Raw genomic sequence first — 14,844 nt, 5'->3', positions numbered from 1 at the left:
CTCTCTTGGTGGGTGGAGTGCTCCTGCCTCAGGTGGAGGAGTTTAAATATCTTGGGGTGTTGTTCAGGAGTGATGGAAGATCGGAGCGTGAGATCGACAGGCGGATTGGAGCGGCGTCTGCTATTATGCGGTCGCTGTACCGGTCCGTTGTGGTGAAAAGAGAGCTGAGCCAGAAAGCAAAGCTCTCAATTTACCGGTCGATCTTCGTCCCAGTACTCACCTATGGTCATGAGCTTTGGGTCGTGACCAAAAGAACAAGATCCCAACTACAAGAGGCTGAAATGAGTTTTCTCCGTAGGGTGGCTGGACGCTCCCTTAGAGATAGGGTGAGGAGCTCAGTCACCCGGAGAGAGCTCGGAGTAGAGCCGCTTCTCCTCCACATCGAGAGGAGCCAGTTGAGGTGGTTCGGGCATCTGGTCCGGATGCCTCCTGGACGCCTCCCTAGAGAGGTGTTCCGGGCATGTCCCACTGGGCGGAGGCCCCGGGGAAGACCCAGGACACGCTGGAGAGACTGTTTCTCGGCTTGCCTGGGAACGCCTCGGGGTCCCCCCAGAAGAGCTGGAGGAATTGGCCGGGGAGAGGGAAGTCGGGGCATCTTTGCTTAGACTGCTGCCCCCGTGACCCGGTCCCGGATGAAGCGGAGGAAGATGGATGGATGGATGGATGGACAACATTAGGCGAATTTATTATCGCAAATGTAATTTGCGCGATTTCATAGTCATTGGAAACACAGCTAATAAGACTTCTGAATGTCTTTACTTCAAGTTTCCATGAGGAAACAGCTGTAATTGTCTGTGGTTTGCATGGTTAGTTCATGTTGAAACACCATGTTTAAAGGCCCAATCAAAATTCTCCTCTTCTCCATACCCCTAAAATTAGCCCTCCAAACAGAGAGTTATGGAAAAATATTGTCTTCAAATTTGGCCGTCACTTCCATTCGATGATGTCACTAATAGTCACCGGTAAGCTAGCGTTAGCACGGAGCTTCCAGCGCTCAAATATACATAACAACAGCGGTTTTATAACTTTGAAAAGGTCATAGAGGTCAAAAAGGTCATGCTCAAACAATAAATGTAAACTTCTGTGCTTTAAAGTACACTCAGGTGAAGAAAAGCGCTTCTCTCCGCGGCGCTACACGATGTGGAACACCCTTGCGACGGAGGGCTCTGCATCCCTTTGCTTGGAGGCTGGCCCTTAAAAAACTATTTTGGAACCACTTTCACTACAATGCTCTACAAATGGAGGAATAGGGAGAAGGGAAGAATTCGGATTGGGCCAATAAGGCTGCCAGCTACTTCTAGAGCTACGTTCACAACAAGGGTTCAAGGGGACCCTTCCAAGGAAAAGTTGGTATAATTATGGGTCAGCACCCATTTTGGGCTTCTGTACTCAAAACGCTCATGTTCACGCATGTTTTTTACAAACATTTTTACAAACAAAATACTTAGTTGAACTTACATTGAAACATTTGGTAGAACTTGGATTAATTAGGTACTCAGATTTAATAGTGACACATGGATTTGTTTTATCTGGTGAATCCAGATACAGCAAGAAGCCTGAGGGATTTGTGTTTGTTTGTTTTTTCTTTTTTAAGAGAAGTCTTCTAACATGTTGGTAGTCCATATCCGCCATTGCAAGGACACTAGCAATGAACAGAACTGTTTTGTGCCCATTTTGGTGCAAGATTTTGCTCCAAACTGTAGGTGGTCCACATGCACAATAAACAGTGGCAAAAGGAAAAAGAAGAAGAAGCCCCTCCCTGCTTCTCCAGTGTGAACACCATTAGACAAAAGTGCATTCAAGAACTCGAGTATAGAACAGGGGTCTGCACTAAAAGAGACATTTGGTTTAGTTTCTTACAGACCAGAACCAAACAAGAGCCACAAAGTATCACTTTCAAATTAAAAAATGCACAATAAATATGCTATTTTGTCAATTAAAAATTTAATTATAAATGTAACTCATAATTTAGAACACTTAAATTACAAAAGTCTATATATGATTAAATATAACAGTGGTAAATTCTTCTTTTTTTTGACAGCAGCACACACTAGTTCCTTTCAAAATAAAACCCACTCTGTGTCAAAAAACAGTCAAACATTGTTTTTTATCATTAGATTTTGGTGTGCCACCCCCATCATTTTTCCCTTTTACTTTCTGATATAAACAACATTTTTGTAGAATATATTTATTAAAAAAAAAACATTTAGAATAAACCTAGCTTATTTTTGAAAACACATAACTCTAAATCATTTTCAATCATTTTAAAATGCATTTGTTCAGAACTTTAACCATTTTTGTGTAATTTACCAAAATAAACAACGTTTGGAGACTTTTATTTGACTAACTATATATTAAAAAACACAAATTTAAAGAACATTTCTACAGAATTTCTGACAGTAAATTAAACTTTTTTGGTTTAGTTGTTTGACATGTTAAAAATCTAAGCAGAAATGACAAAACTTGACTAATCTATTATTTATTAAATTGTTAATATTTCTCATTAAAGTTGAAAAGCCACAATAAAGGGATAAAATAGCCACATGTGGCTCTGGTATAGAACTTAACACTGTAAATGTACCTGTTTGAAGAGCTGCTGAGTAAACTTTGAAAATGTTTGTTCACCTTTCGGCTTATCCCGCTGGGGTCGCCGCGGCAACAGTACGGCGGATGCCCTTCCTGACACAACCCTGTTTTTTTGTATTTACACCTAGAATTAGCGCAAAGTTGTTACGGTATTGGACGGTGGAGAGGGAGACTAGAAAATGCACTACAAATTTATGCATTTATGAGCGGATAAAACGTATCTGTCAAAGCCCGTCTTTTCAATTTTACTCCTCAACAAACACGTTAGCTTTAGTTTTTTTTCTCAATCTCTGAGGTTTTTAATAACTAAATCAGAACAACCAGAGCTCTGAGTTCTGGTTGTTGAGTACCACCAAAATTAAAGATTTATTTCATAAAACAATGTCACCAATGTATTTTTGTACCACGATAACAAATCTCAAAGTCGTCCGAACGGATCTTCACCTCACAGAAGGTCACAGCATTTTATGGTCTTCTTCATTTGCTGACTGTGCTGTTTTCTGCAACCCCTGACTCTGCTGAGTCATCCTCACTCCCATTTCTGCCACTCAGTAACAGTTTAATCAGCATCTTCTGCTCTCTTATCTGCTGTTCTAAATTTATTGCACAGTTACGGTGCACTTTTCAGTCGAGTCTTACAGAGACACTTTTCATTCACATGTTAATTATTGGTCATGTATTTGTAGCACTTGGGAATTTTCTTGAAACTTGAATAATTTTGATACTTTCATAAATGATTAACTTTGATTTTTATGGAAATTAGAGCAAACTGTTTGTTTAAGTGACTAAATAAACAAGTTTTTATGAAATCCTCCAAATGTTACATCATATTTTTATTAATTAACAACAAGGATATATTGCGTGAAAGGTGAAAGTCGGAGACCATATAAGCTCCGCCCACTCCTGATATAATGCTCCCACCTGTCACTTGTGCCGCAAGTCTTTTCTGTTGTTCTGAACTCTAAATATTGTCAGGATGATGACAACAGTTACACTCAGCACCGGGGCAAAAATGCCAATTGTTGGCCTTGGAACATGGAGGGTGAGACTTTATTTATTATGTATTATTTGAGCTGATGATTGATCTCTTCGTATAATTTCCCAATATAATCATACCCTGCATGTTTAGGGAGTTAGATTTGTACCAAATCGTTTAATCTATATTCTTAGAATATCAATATAAAACAACTAAAACGATTTTACTGTAATGATTTTTATCCACCTTGCAGGGAGGACAAGGAAAAGTTGCTGAGGCCGTGAAGGTGGCTATAAGTAACGGATACAGGCATATAGACTGTGCTTACGTGTACGAGAACGAGGAGGAAGTTGGGGCTGGAATTCATGCAATGATTGACCAAGGAGTTGTGAAAAGGGAAGATCTGTTTATTGTCAGCAAGGTGAGCCAGCTGTTTGTTGTTGTTTTTTTTTAAATAAAGTTTTCTAGACTTGAAACTATGAAATCTGTCACAAAATGATGCTATGGCTATGTCTGAGTTTCCTCACGACTCTTTAAAAAGTGCACTATGTTTTTCATTTTTTTAGTGCTGTTTGAATCTACAGTTACAAAATCAAGTGCCCTAGAAATTTCCCAGAATTCTCTGCGAAAAACCAGTGGGCATTAATACTAACTAGATTGGACAACACATTGTGTTTGAGCAATTTTTCCAAAACATTGTATTTTAAATGTATTTTTTAAATAAACCATCAACGTTTTCATCACCAGAAAACAGTTTATTCATAATTAGTTGTCATAAAATGCTCTCATTGGTAAGGTTTCACTTTAAAATTAGTGACATTTACCGTAAAAAAAAAATAATAATAAAATAGTTAAAATAAGTATTTTGGGCCAGCTAAGCCACTTTATTTTTCTTAACCTTCTTCAAACATAAAGTTTAAAAAAAACAGTATGTTTAAATATTCATGAAAAATTATTATTAAGTTTAAAATAAAAGCTCAAAAGTTTTTTCCAAGATTAATTTCCTATAGGAGTGGTCGTAACTTACCAGTAAGTTATGTCATGCAAGCTTTGTTGCTACAAAAAATAGTTCAAACTATAAATATTTAAAATACAGATCTCTATTAGCCCACTTATTATCACTGTCTATATACAGTACATAATGCCCTTTAAAATTTTAAGAAGAAATTGCTGTTTTGGTCGCTATTTCAGCTAACTTTTGCTAGCTACAATAAGCTATTTTTCTCTAGCTTGATAGTGTTAGCTTAAATTAGATAGTTAAAACAATATTGAAAGTGCCAGTTTAATACTCAGTAAACATAATGTTGAACGTTTTTGTTCTAGAACTTGTTTTTATCATTTACATAAGTCTATGTCAAACTTTTGCTTTGTTGCTGCTAGCATTCCTGCTAGCCAAATCTGTTGTCTTTGACGGCACAAAATGACTGTAGCAGACTAAAGGTGCTAAACAATTATTAAATTAAAAAGATGGAATATGTAATAAGTAAAAAAAAAACATAAAAGAGTGAAATAAATAACTAAGTAAGTTAAATTTAAATTAATCTATATTTTACTAAATGAATGCATAAAATGCTCCTCTTTTTGATTGGCATAAAATGTAGCTGAATAAAAGTCCTTAACATTTATTAAAAAGACAAAATAAATAATAGGTAAAAAAAACAAAAAAAAAAGATAAATTGAAAAAATACAAATTAAGATTATTACAAATGCTAAAATACGTGAGTAAGAAAGTAATTAAGGAAGTGACATTTAAGTGAACAATGTTAGAATAAATAACTATGAAAATGTTCTGTGTTTGTAGTTATGGTCCACCTTCCATGCTCCATCTCTGGTGAAGTCGGCGTGTGAGAAGACTCTCAGTGACCTGAAACTGGACTATTTGGACCTGTACCTCATGCATTTCCCGACAGCCCTGAGGGTGTGTTTATGCAGAATATTAACCAATCTCAACAATTAGATTCAAGATTTTGAGTTAGATTATCGTGTATTTTGTTTAAAGTTATTTTTTTCATTTTTTAAAGCCTAATGTGTTTTATTTTTACAGCCTGGGAAAGAACTTTTTCCAAAAGATGAGGAACAGCAAATCATTTATGATGACACCAGTTTCTTGGACACTTGGGAGGTACAAAAAAAAATGAAAAATTAAAGGAAAATAATTTAGATTTTTGGATAATGTAAAAACTTTCGACAAAGGCCTACAATCACAGGTATATTACTTGTCCGCAGGCCATGGAGAAGCTGGTGGATGACGGGCTGGTCAAAGCGATCGGTGTATCAAACTTCAACAAAGACCAGATTGAAGCCATCCTCAATAAACCCGGCCTCAAGCACAAACCCGTCACCAACCAGGTGAAAAATCTATTTTCTCTGGAAGATTTTATTTAAAAAAATTACAATAAATAGATCTTTTTTCTTTTTTTTAATAGATTGAGGGTCACCCTTATCTGAATCAAGAGAAGATGATCAACTACTGCAAGTCAAAGGGCATCGTTGTGACCGCCTTTGCTCCTCTGGGTTCTCCTGAAAGACCCTGGTGAGGAGGAGCATTAATATATGTATATACACATTTAATTCAAACATTTGTAGATTAAAACTGCCATTTTTGCTTCAAAAGGGCTTCTCCAAATGACCCCACGCTGCTGGAGGAACCAATCATTAAGGAAATTGCAGCAAAGTACCAGAAAAGTTCAGCACAGGTGAAGACAACCTAATTTATTAACATTTTATTGTTTTTTTCAAAATAAAAGCTTTAAAATTTTCTAAATGTTCTTTTTATATTGTATTTTGTTAATATATTATATGAATATCAGCATATACTCAATGAAACGCAAATATTTTTAGGTTTACTGGTACATAGGAACATTACAAATCCATTATTGCATGTTAGATAAATGATAGGAAACTAAAAATTTGGTTAAGATAGTTAAAAAAAACACCACATATTGAATATTTTATAGATAAATCCTTGAATGCTTAAATTTTGCTTGTTGACTTGATAGTGTTTTTCCATTTTTTTTTTGATAGATTCTCATGAAGTTTCACATCCAGAGGAGTGTGGTCGTCCTTCCCAAGTCAGTAACACCAAGTCGTATCAAAGAAAACATCCAGGTATATATGCAAAACATACATTTTTAAAAATGCTTCTCAGAGGTTATGATGAATTAACAATTTAAACTGTTTTTACATAAATCAAATGAAAGTGGGATTTCTGAAGAAGTGTTTTTGTCGATTAAGTTATTGTTTGTATTTTTTTGTTCAGTTGTTTGACTTTGAGTTAAGTGAAGAGGACATGGGGAAAATCCGAAGCATGAACAAGAACTGGAGAGGATTTCCAGCTCCATGGTGAGGAGTTGGAACCCAACACACATGAACACCATATTTTTAATCTTTTTGCAATCCCCATATTAATCATTATTGTTTTTTTCTCTCTCAACAGGGTGGCGACACATAAACACTACCCATTTAATGCAGAATATTAAGTTATTTGGATTTTTTTTTTTTAACAACTGAAATCTTCTTCAAAACAAAATACATAAAAATAAATCAACATCCATGCAAAACCATGTTGTGTTTTCCTTAATGCAATAATTGTGTGTAACAGGTATGGTCTTATTTTGTATTAAAATATAGGAAATTAGAAAAAAAACTTCCAAAAAGAGAAACTATAACAAAAAAATAAGGTTAATGTCCCTTAAAACACCAACAACAGCTCCTGTATGAGGGTCATCACGCAGCAGATCTAGTGTCTTTCCGCCCCCTGCTGGTCATCAAAGAGAACTCCACTCAGAAAGCTTTTTTTTTCCACAGGACTTTAATTATGATGCTTGAAACCAGAAAAAAAACAGGAAGTGAAAGGAGTGATTTCTTTAACACAAATAAAGCACATGACAACCAAAAAGTGACTCGTTTTTTGTCATAATGACACAGCAGTTTTTTTTAAGTGCTTTAAGTTCTATAATAAAATAAAAGGAGTGCATTTCTAATTAGATTTCATCAAATCTTCAGGGACTTGAGGTTTTTTTTTCCACTTCAAGTGTCATAGTAATCAGTCATTTTATTACTGCAGAAGAATAATAACAAAAAAAAAGAAAAAACTTGGATTCAAATGATATGTAAATGTTTTTTTTGGAGTTTAAATGTTTAGTGTTTGTGAGGCTTTTAGAGTAGGGCTCCTCAATCCTGGTCCTCGAGCTCTACCAACACGCTGCCGATTACCTGGATCAGGTGTGTCCAGTGAACTGGAAAACAAGCAGGGTGGTAAATCTTGAGGACCAGGATCAGGCCGCCATGTTTTAGAGTAAATGAGGATGTCTTGGTTACAAAAATAAAGCAAGAAAAGTCTGCAGAACTGAAGTTTTTAAAGCAGATGTGGAAAATCAGCTTCTTCTTTCTCAGAATTCAGCGTTGAACGGGTAGTCCTTGTGTTTTACACCCCTATTGGAGGAAAATTAAACACACAAAAATAAATAAACTATGAAAAATAGGTATTTTTAACAACACACCACAATATTTGTCTTACCAGTGCATTGGACAGGCTCTCCAGTTCCTGTTGAACCCCAGTATAGTCTTCATTTCCTCCTCAGTTAACTCAAAGTCAAACACCTGAATTGTAAATAAGTGGATGTTAGTGAAGAAGAAGGAAGAAAAATCCAGACAGAAAAGATTTCTTTTTTTTACCTGGAAGTTTTCCTGGATGCGTTGAGGAGTGATGGATTTGGGAATCACAATGACGTTTCTCTGGATGTGGAAGCGGATCAACACCTGAAAACACCAACTTCATTAGGATTGACACAACAAATTAACTTCAGAAAACTTGTTGAAATGAAAAGGATTGGAGCTGTGGACCTGAGCAGGAGTCTTCTTGTGTTTGTCTGCGATGGCTTTGATGCTGGGGTCCTCCATAAGGGAGGGGTCTTCTGGTTTAGCCCTGAAAATGAAATGTAGCAGCCACTAAAATGACATGTGGAGTTCCCCAAGGCTCCATCTTAGGGCCACTTCTATTGAATACCTACCACTGAGCGAAGGTTATAAAGAACAGCAACATTAGTTACCACATCTATGCAGATGATACACAAATATATTTTACAAAAGATCAATTGAAAGTAATTACAAAGCTTTAATCTATTCCTAAAAAAACACCAACCAGACCTGAAAATGTATTTAAGGCAGTCACAAAATCAGCCTACAATCATCTTAAAATATTTCAAAAATTAACGATCTGACGTCTAGAAAAACTTGTTCATTGTTTAGCTGTTTAGTCGTCTTTGTACATAAATGGTGCTTTATAAATAACCTTTGCCTTGCCTCCACTCCCTACAGCCCTTCACTAACTTGTATTCAGGATGTCTTTTCTCCTGGTATTTTGACCACTCCGAGACCCCGTACTCACCAGGGCCTGTCTGGAGATCCCAGGGGGCTGTAGGCGGTGACTGAAATGCCCTGAGAGTGGCAGTAGTTGATAAGCTTCTCTTGGGTGAGATATGGATGGCACTCCACCTTTAAAAGAAATTAAAAAAAAAAACTTTAGGTGATTAAATAGAGACAGGAAATCCAAATATTCTATTTTTAAAGACTACGTTGTTTAGAGACCCACTCCTTTTACTATGTTCTTGTGGCATTTTTCTGATGTAGTATATTAAAGAAAATTAAGCTTAAAATTGCAATTTTTTTTTAAATAGCTTTAGACGAAAAATGTAATTAGAAAAAGATTGTATTTGTGATGTAGAAAATACACTGGGTGTGACACTAGCTCCTTTTTCGTGCATTTGTTCACATTTTTAAACGTGTTAGAAAAGTATCAGATAAGTATCTGATAATTAAATGATTCAGAATCTGATTAGGGCCAAAAAATCTAATTCTCATAGAAACTGTTTTGTTTAAATAAAGATTTAACGATTTTGAATTATCTCTAAGATTTGGTTAAGGAATAATAAACTGTGTTTTATTCTTTACTTTGAAGAATGGAAAACCGAGAGCACAGAATGAGTGAAGGAGGACAGAGACTAAAGGTCAGAGCAGCCTGAGGGGAAAACCATTATGAATTTAGAGGACGTCTTGGTTTGGATTAGAGAAGACATAATGACATTTCAGCCTGTTGGCCTTTAAGCAGCACTGGCTGTTAGGACATCTGTTCTCCTTCCTTCTGCAGAAGCTCTGAAGTCTGCTACCTGGTTGTTAGCAGGCTTATATTTAAGGCCGGGTTTGTTGAGGATGGTTTCGATCTGCTCCTTGTTGAAGTTGGAGATACCGATAGCTTTGACCAAACCGGCGTCCACCAGCTCCTCCATGGCCTGAAAAAGGAAAAAATGAATAACATGGAGGCATTAAAACGAGGTTCAAGAGCAAAGTTTGAGCTCCCAGTTCTGGTTACGTCACTCCGGCGTGATAATCCCGTGCTCTTTTATAGTGAAAATGTCAACCTTTGATCCCATTTAAGGCCTGAGAAAAGCTTGAAGGAACTAACTACTAAAAGAAAGAAAAAAGTAAGTTCAGGTCATGACATGAACGTTAAGGAAGCTCCCGCTCAGTGGTTTTATGGTTTTGGGAAGTTTGAGCCTGGAGCCTCTTGTGCTGTTATGCAATGCTCTAAAAAACAAGTTCCCTCCTGAACTGACTCTTTCATAACCTGTTTGAGTTATGGTTGTAACACCAATAGAGAACATGAGTTTGCTATGTATAAAAAGGTAACAAATTTAATCTATTTACCATCAAATCATAACCGTTACTGTATATGAAAACTGGACTGAGTGCATTCCAAACAGGAAGTACCTGCTGGTTCAAAGAAATCCCATAGATTTCTATAGAGAAATAAACAGCCATTACTCAGTCAATATATTTGTCAGAGTAACCATTCTTGCTCTGATAACTGTATTAGCATGTTCTAGCTAATCCTAATTTCATTTTCATAATATTTTTTTCTGGAGTTATAAACTGGCCAATCAGATGCGTCAATAAAAGTAGGCGGTGTTTGACTAAATTAAACCAATTCCCTATGTGTGACATCCCGCTCACTCTGTCCAGTTCTCATGTACAGTCGGTGATTATGACAGAAGTACTGTTAGTATGACGAACCTCCCACGTCTCCAGGAAGTGCGTGTTGTCGCTAATCGTCTCTCCGTCGCTGTTTAGCGGGAAGAGCTCGCCGCCAGACTGGAAGGAGGCAAAACATTAGCAACAAGAGCCTGACAAAATATTAAAAAACATCTCTATAAATCAGTCCTCACCTTGAACCCCATAGGCCAGTGGACAAGGTAAAGGTCTAAGTATTCCAGTTTGAGATCGCTGAGAGTTTTCTCACAGGCTTGTCTCACTAAGGGTTTCTCGTGAAAGGTGCACCACAGCTACAACATTTAAGAATAAACATGTGAGAAACATGTGTTAAACACACACATGTAGGCTCTTTGCTGTGTACCTCACCTTGCTGACGATGAACAGATCTTCTCTTTTGACCACTCCCTCCTTGATCATGGCATTAACACCCTCACCCACCTCCGCCTCGTTCTGGTAGACATAGGCTCCGTCGATGTGACGGTATCCGGCAGCGATGGCTGCCTTCACAGCCTCTGTCACCTTTCCTGTCGGGGACTAAAAGACGGAAAAAATCTTCATTACTCCAATTATTTTTCTATCTAGTTTCTTGTGGTATTTTATTTAGAAATTTGCCTCTGAGTTGTTCATCAATCTGTTCTCCCGCTAGCTTACAGCCCCACACACGGCTATGCTAACATTAGCAGTGCAACAAAAACGGCGAGCAATATTTGAGCTATCCAGACGTACAGATTTGATCCAGTTGCGAGCTCAGATGAGGATATTAAAGACATTTATGGATCGATTTGTCGACAAGTGGATGAATCAGAAGGGGCGGAGCAGAGAGCTGGTGGCCACGCCCAGCGTATTTTCTATGTCCCAAAAATGTAGGGTTAGGCTTAAAGAATAATCGATTCATAAAACCAGAAATCGATCTATGTCCATTTCTTTTGCAATACTTTTCAAACTACATTTTTTTTGTCTGCTCCTGATTCACAATTTTATAAAAAGAAAAAAAAAACTCAGAAAAGCTAGTTTTAGCTTAATTTTCTTTTCATTAAGTACTCCATCATGAGAAAAGTTGGGGGGGGGGGGGTGCACACATTTAAACAATATGTAAACAATAGATACATATTTATAGGAAGTTATATATATATTTTTTAAGTCTTTGAAGAGTGTATAAAGCATAATTGGATGAAAATTTGGTCATAGTCCTTTGCCATAATTAAATATTTTGAGTAAAAATAAAGTTAGTTATTATTATATCGGCCTAATGGTGGCGCCATTTATAAAGAATGAAGTAATGGGTTTAGATTGGGCATTTATAATGAAAAAAGTCTTCGAAGAAGGAAGCACTTTTAAAAGTTATTTTTTTTAACCTATTTTTAAGACAAAACTCCAATATTTTTTATAACTAATAAATATTTGTCTAACGTAATTTGCGTGGAAACATCTGCAAAAACATTCTGAAATGATTGTAGTGTAGCTAAGAAAGGCAGAAGAGCTGAAAACAGTGCTCCCTTTGGAAAGATGTTTCCAGAACATTTGCAGTTATGAATGGATTAGCTACGGCTAATAAAAGCGCGTGCGGCTTCTAAAATCAATGACACACCTAGCTATAGCATATCGCCGCGTGCGATATTCAGCGAAAAATCTTCGAACCGCGAACGAACGAAGGTCTTTTGAAAGTTAGCGCTTACACAAGACAGTTTCGTCCAAAGGTTACATAACAGGTAAAGTTGTACATTTTAAAGTCGCTAAGCTCTGAAGAGAAAAATTGAATACATTTACGTACCTTCCACGTGCCCAGTCCCACAATAGGCATTTCTGCACCAGTATTTAGTTTGACTGCTTTAGCCATTTTGGAGAAGCTAAATGAAAGTTTTGAGATAGCGACAGCAACCGTGGAGCGTGGAAGAAGACAATTGAATCGGTGTTCGATTAGTGATGCCTTTAAATCATTCAGCCCGAAAGCGACCGTTGTATGGAAGCAAGGATGTGTCAAAATGTATGCAACCCGGGGGATGGGCTCTATTAGTTTCACATTCACGCAGTTCCCGTCAGGTGGTCTGTTTTCTTCAGGGACAATGGTGGACAACTAAGAAAAAAAAAATACAGGGCATTAAAACCGTTTTTTCTCTTTAAAAATGTATATGTAAAATCTAAACATTTTGATTTAAAAAAGGGACTGGATTTTTAAAATCCAAGTAGATCCATTCTCAAAGATTAGAAAGACTTTAATTTTTGTAGTTGTTTTGTTTTTCTTTTTCATTCTTTAAGAAATAAGATACGGTTTGCACAAATTTATATAGATTTTTGAGTTTTATGGAAAGAAAAAGATGCTGAAAGTGAAAGGAGCAAAATGTTTTTGAGAATAAACTTACTTACTGTAAAAAACGCAGACTAATACAGAATGCTGAACACAGATTTGCTTCTGTCACTTTAAAGGTTCATATCTGGTCATAACAATCAAATATTGACCCAACTGACTTTTATGAGCTCAAGTGAAACCGACAGTTTTCTCCTAATTGTGCAGTCATTGTAGATAATAACCATCTTATATCAAGCTTTTATTCATTTTTTCTTAACCCCTTCATACCTTTTGATGCAAATATGCATCAAATTTATTTTATTCATTTAGCCTCCACTCTACAGCACTTGAAAAGAAAACTTGATTTTTTTCGAAGCTGGAAATAAACTCAGGCATGAAAGAGTTCAAACAATAATTGCTCATTAATACCAACCAAAAGCTTTACTGTCCTTGTTAACGGTTAGTTTATATACTGACAAAAAAATAGATTTGCTGTATTAGTAAATCAATGTTTGTAACTTTGTCTTTTTTTAGACCCACTGACTGTAGATAAGAACATGTGACACACAACAGTGTGACATCACCCATACAAAATTACGTACTTCTTCTGGTTCCAGCGACGTGAAGTCAATTCAGACATTTTAAAAGTTTATTCCTTTAAAATGTTGACCAGTTTCTCATAATTTTATGACTTTATTTTCATATATGTTTTCGTTTTTATGTCGACCATAATTGTTTTGTTGTATTCTGTCATTTAACTTTCTTAGCTCACTGATTTTAGGTTGTTGGGAAACTTGACAACCTTGAATGTTTTTTTTTTTTTTTTTTTTAATTGAAATTATTTTTAAGTAAAACAGCCTAAGAAAGTGAAATTTAATTTTGGAATGGAATTAATACAATTTATATCATGGTAATAAGATATGATCGGGGCCGTCCAACTCTGTGGATGACATCCAGCATCCCAAATGCTATCGAGCTAACTAAACCCTAGTTTCTTCCGACAAGCTAAGTTTACTTTCTAGGTTAGCCGCTCTAATATTAGATACCCACATTCTGTAGGTAGCTTTAAACTGACCAGCTGAATTGAGATGTTGATAGGATGGTCTATACTTGACCATTAAAAAGTCATCAGAGCCGACTGCGCAGGCAAATTTAGTCTAGGGCTATGATTCCTGCTTGAGGTGCGAGATGTCCTGTATTCATCCCGGACGAGCCCCCAATTCTTTACAACTGGCTCTAAACCGTAACAAATAAGAGGGGAGACAAAACCGGTTTCAGCACTCAAAGTATTTTCACTATTTAGCAAATTTCTATTTCTATCCCAACTAGACAGCAGCATTTTATTTAATAAGATCTTTTCAGAAAACTCCCACAATAACAGAGAGGAAGACACCGCCATCTGCTGGCCAAACGGAATCACAAAACCCAGCTTTAACCCAACAAGTAAATCTTTTATGAGGGATTTTATAATTTAGATTTTATGTTTATACTAATTTTAATGTTCATCAATTGTATTATTAGAATATTAATATTTATTGCTTATTAATATATTTTGATACAACCATGTGTGCCTTTTTTTCATATAGAATGATAATTATCTGTTTTTGATGTAATATATTTAGTTACTTTTGCCACAAATAATCATTTTAATTCTGAGTTAGGCAGTTTCTATTAACATTTTTTTAATTTTTTTTTTTTTTTTTGCACACTAAATGTTCTTGCGTGAGTTTGTGTTACTGTTTAGGAGGTGGAATTGATTATTTGTGTTAAGGTGGTTTATTGTGAAAGTTTTGTTTATTTTATGCAAAATGTTTTTAGTTAAAGTGGATTTTTAAAAAAGAAAGCCACTTTTCTGTACATATTTAATTATCTTTTTAACTCATAACTGACATCTATAAAGAGAAACTTCACTTATATAATTTACAACTGAGCAATGCAAGAAAGT

General features: G+C 36.1%; 3 protein-coding genes across 5 annotated transcripts in view; 2 read left to right on the top strand and 1 right to left on the bottom strand.

Moving 5' to 3' along the window:
• The first annotated feature begins 3,470 nt into the window (after positions 1–3,470).
• LOC112153982 (aldo-keto reductase family 1 member B7) lies at positions 3,471–7,356 on the top strand. Its single transcript, XM_024284494.2, has 10 exons — positions 3,471–3,628; positions 3,816–3,983; positions 5,364–5,480; positions 5,607–5,684; positions 5,789–5,911; positions 5,989–6,095; positions 6,177–6,258; positions 6,587–6,670; positions 6,822–6,904; positions 6,999–7,356. The coding sequence occupies exons 1-10, from the start codon at positions 3,563–3,565 to the stop codon at positions 7,039–7,041; spliced, it is 951 nt and encodes a 316-aa protein (XP_024140262.1). The 5' UTR covers positions 3,471–3,562; the 3' UTR covers positions 7,042–7,356.
• Positions 7,357–7,598: 242 nt separating this feature from the next.
• On the bottom strand, positions 7,599–12,607 carry LOC112153991 (aldo-keto reductase family 1 member B10). The gene is made up of 10 exons (XM_024284511.2): positions 12,384–12,607; positions 10,979–11,146; positions 10,786–10,902; positions 10,634–10,711; positions 9,730–9,852; positions 8,952–9,058; positions 8,408–8,489; positions 8,240–8,323; positions 8,082–8,164; positions 7,599–7,996 (listed from the first exon to the last, which is right to left on the bottom strand). Exons 1-10 carry the CDS (start codon positions 12,447–12,449, stop codon positions 7,954–7,956), a joined length of 951 nt encoding a protein of 316 aa, XP_024140279.1. The 5' UTR covers positions 12,450–12,607; the 3' UTR covers positions 7,599–7,953.
• tfec (transcription factor EC) overlaps positions 12,182–14,844 on the top strand; it is a 70,732-nt gene continuing 68,069 nt past the window's right edge. For all 3 annotated transcript variants that reach the window (XM_036210137.1, XM_036210134.1, XM_036210135.1), the window contains exon 1: positions 12,182–12,321. The gene's annotated coding sequence lies outside the window, so the exon portion shown is untranslated. The remainder of the gene's footprint in view (positions 12,322–14,844) is intronic.

This window comes from Oryzias melastigma, linkage group LG23 (assembly GCF_002922805.2).
Source record: "Oryzias melastigma strain HK-1 linkage group LG23, ASM292280v2, whole genome shotgun sequence".
In the NCBI taxonomy this organism is placed as follows: domain Eukaryota; kingdom Metazoa; phylum Chordata; class Actinopteri; order Beloniformes; family Adrianichthyidae; genus Oryzias; species Oryzias melastigma.
The sequence above is the reverse complement of the archived record's forward strand: the minus strand, read 5'-3'. Positions and strand labels throughout refer to the sequence as shown.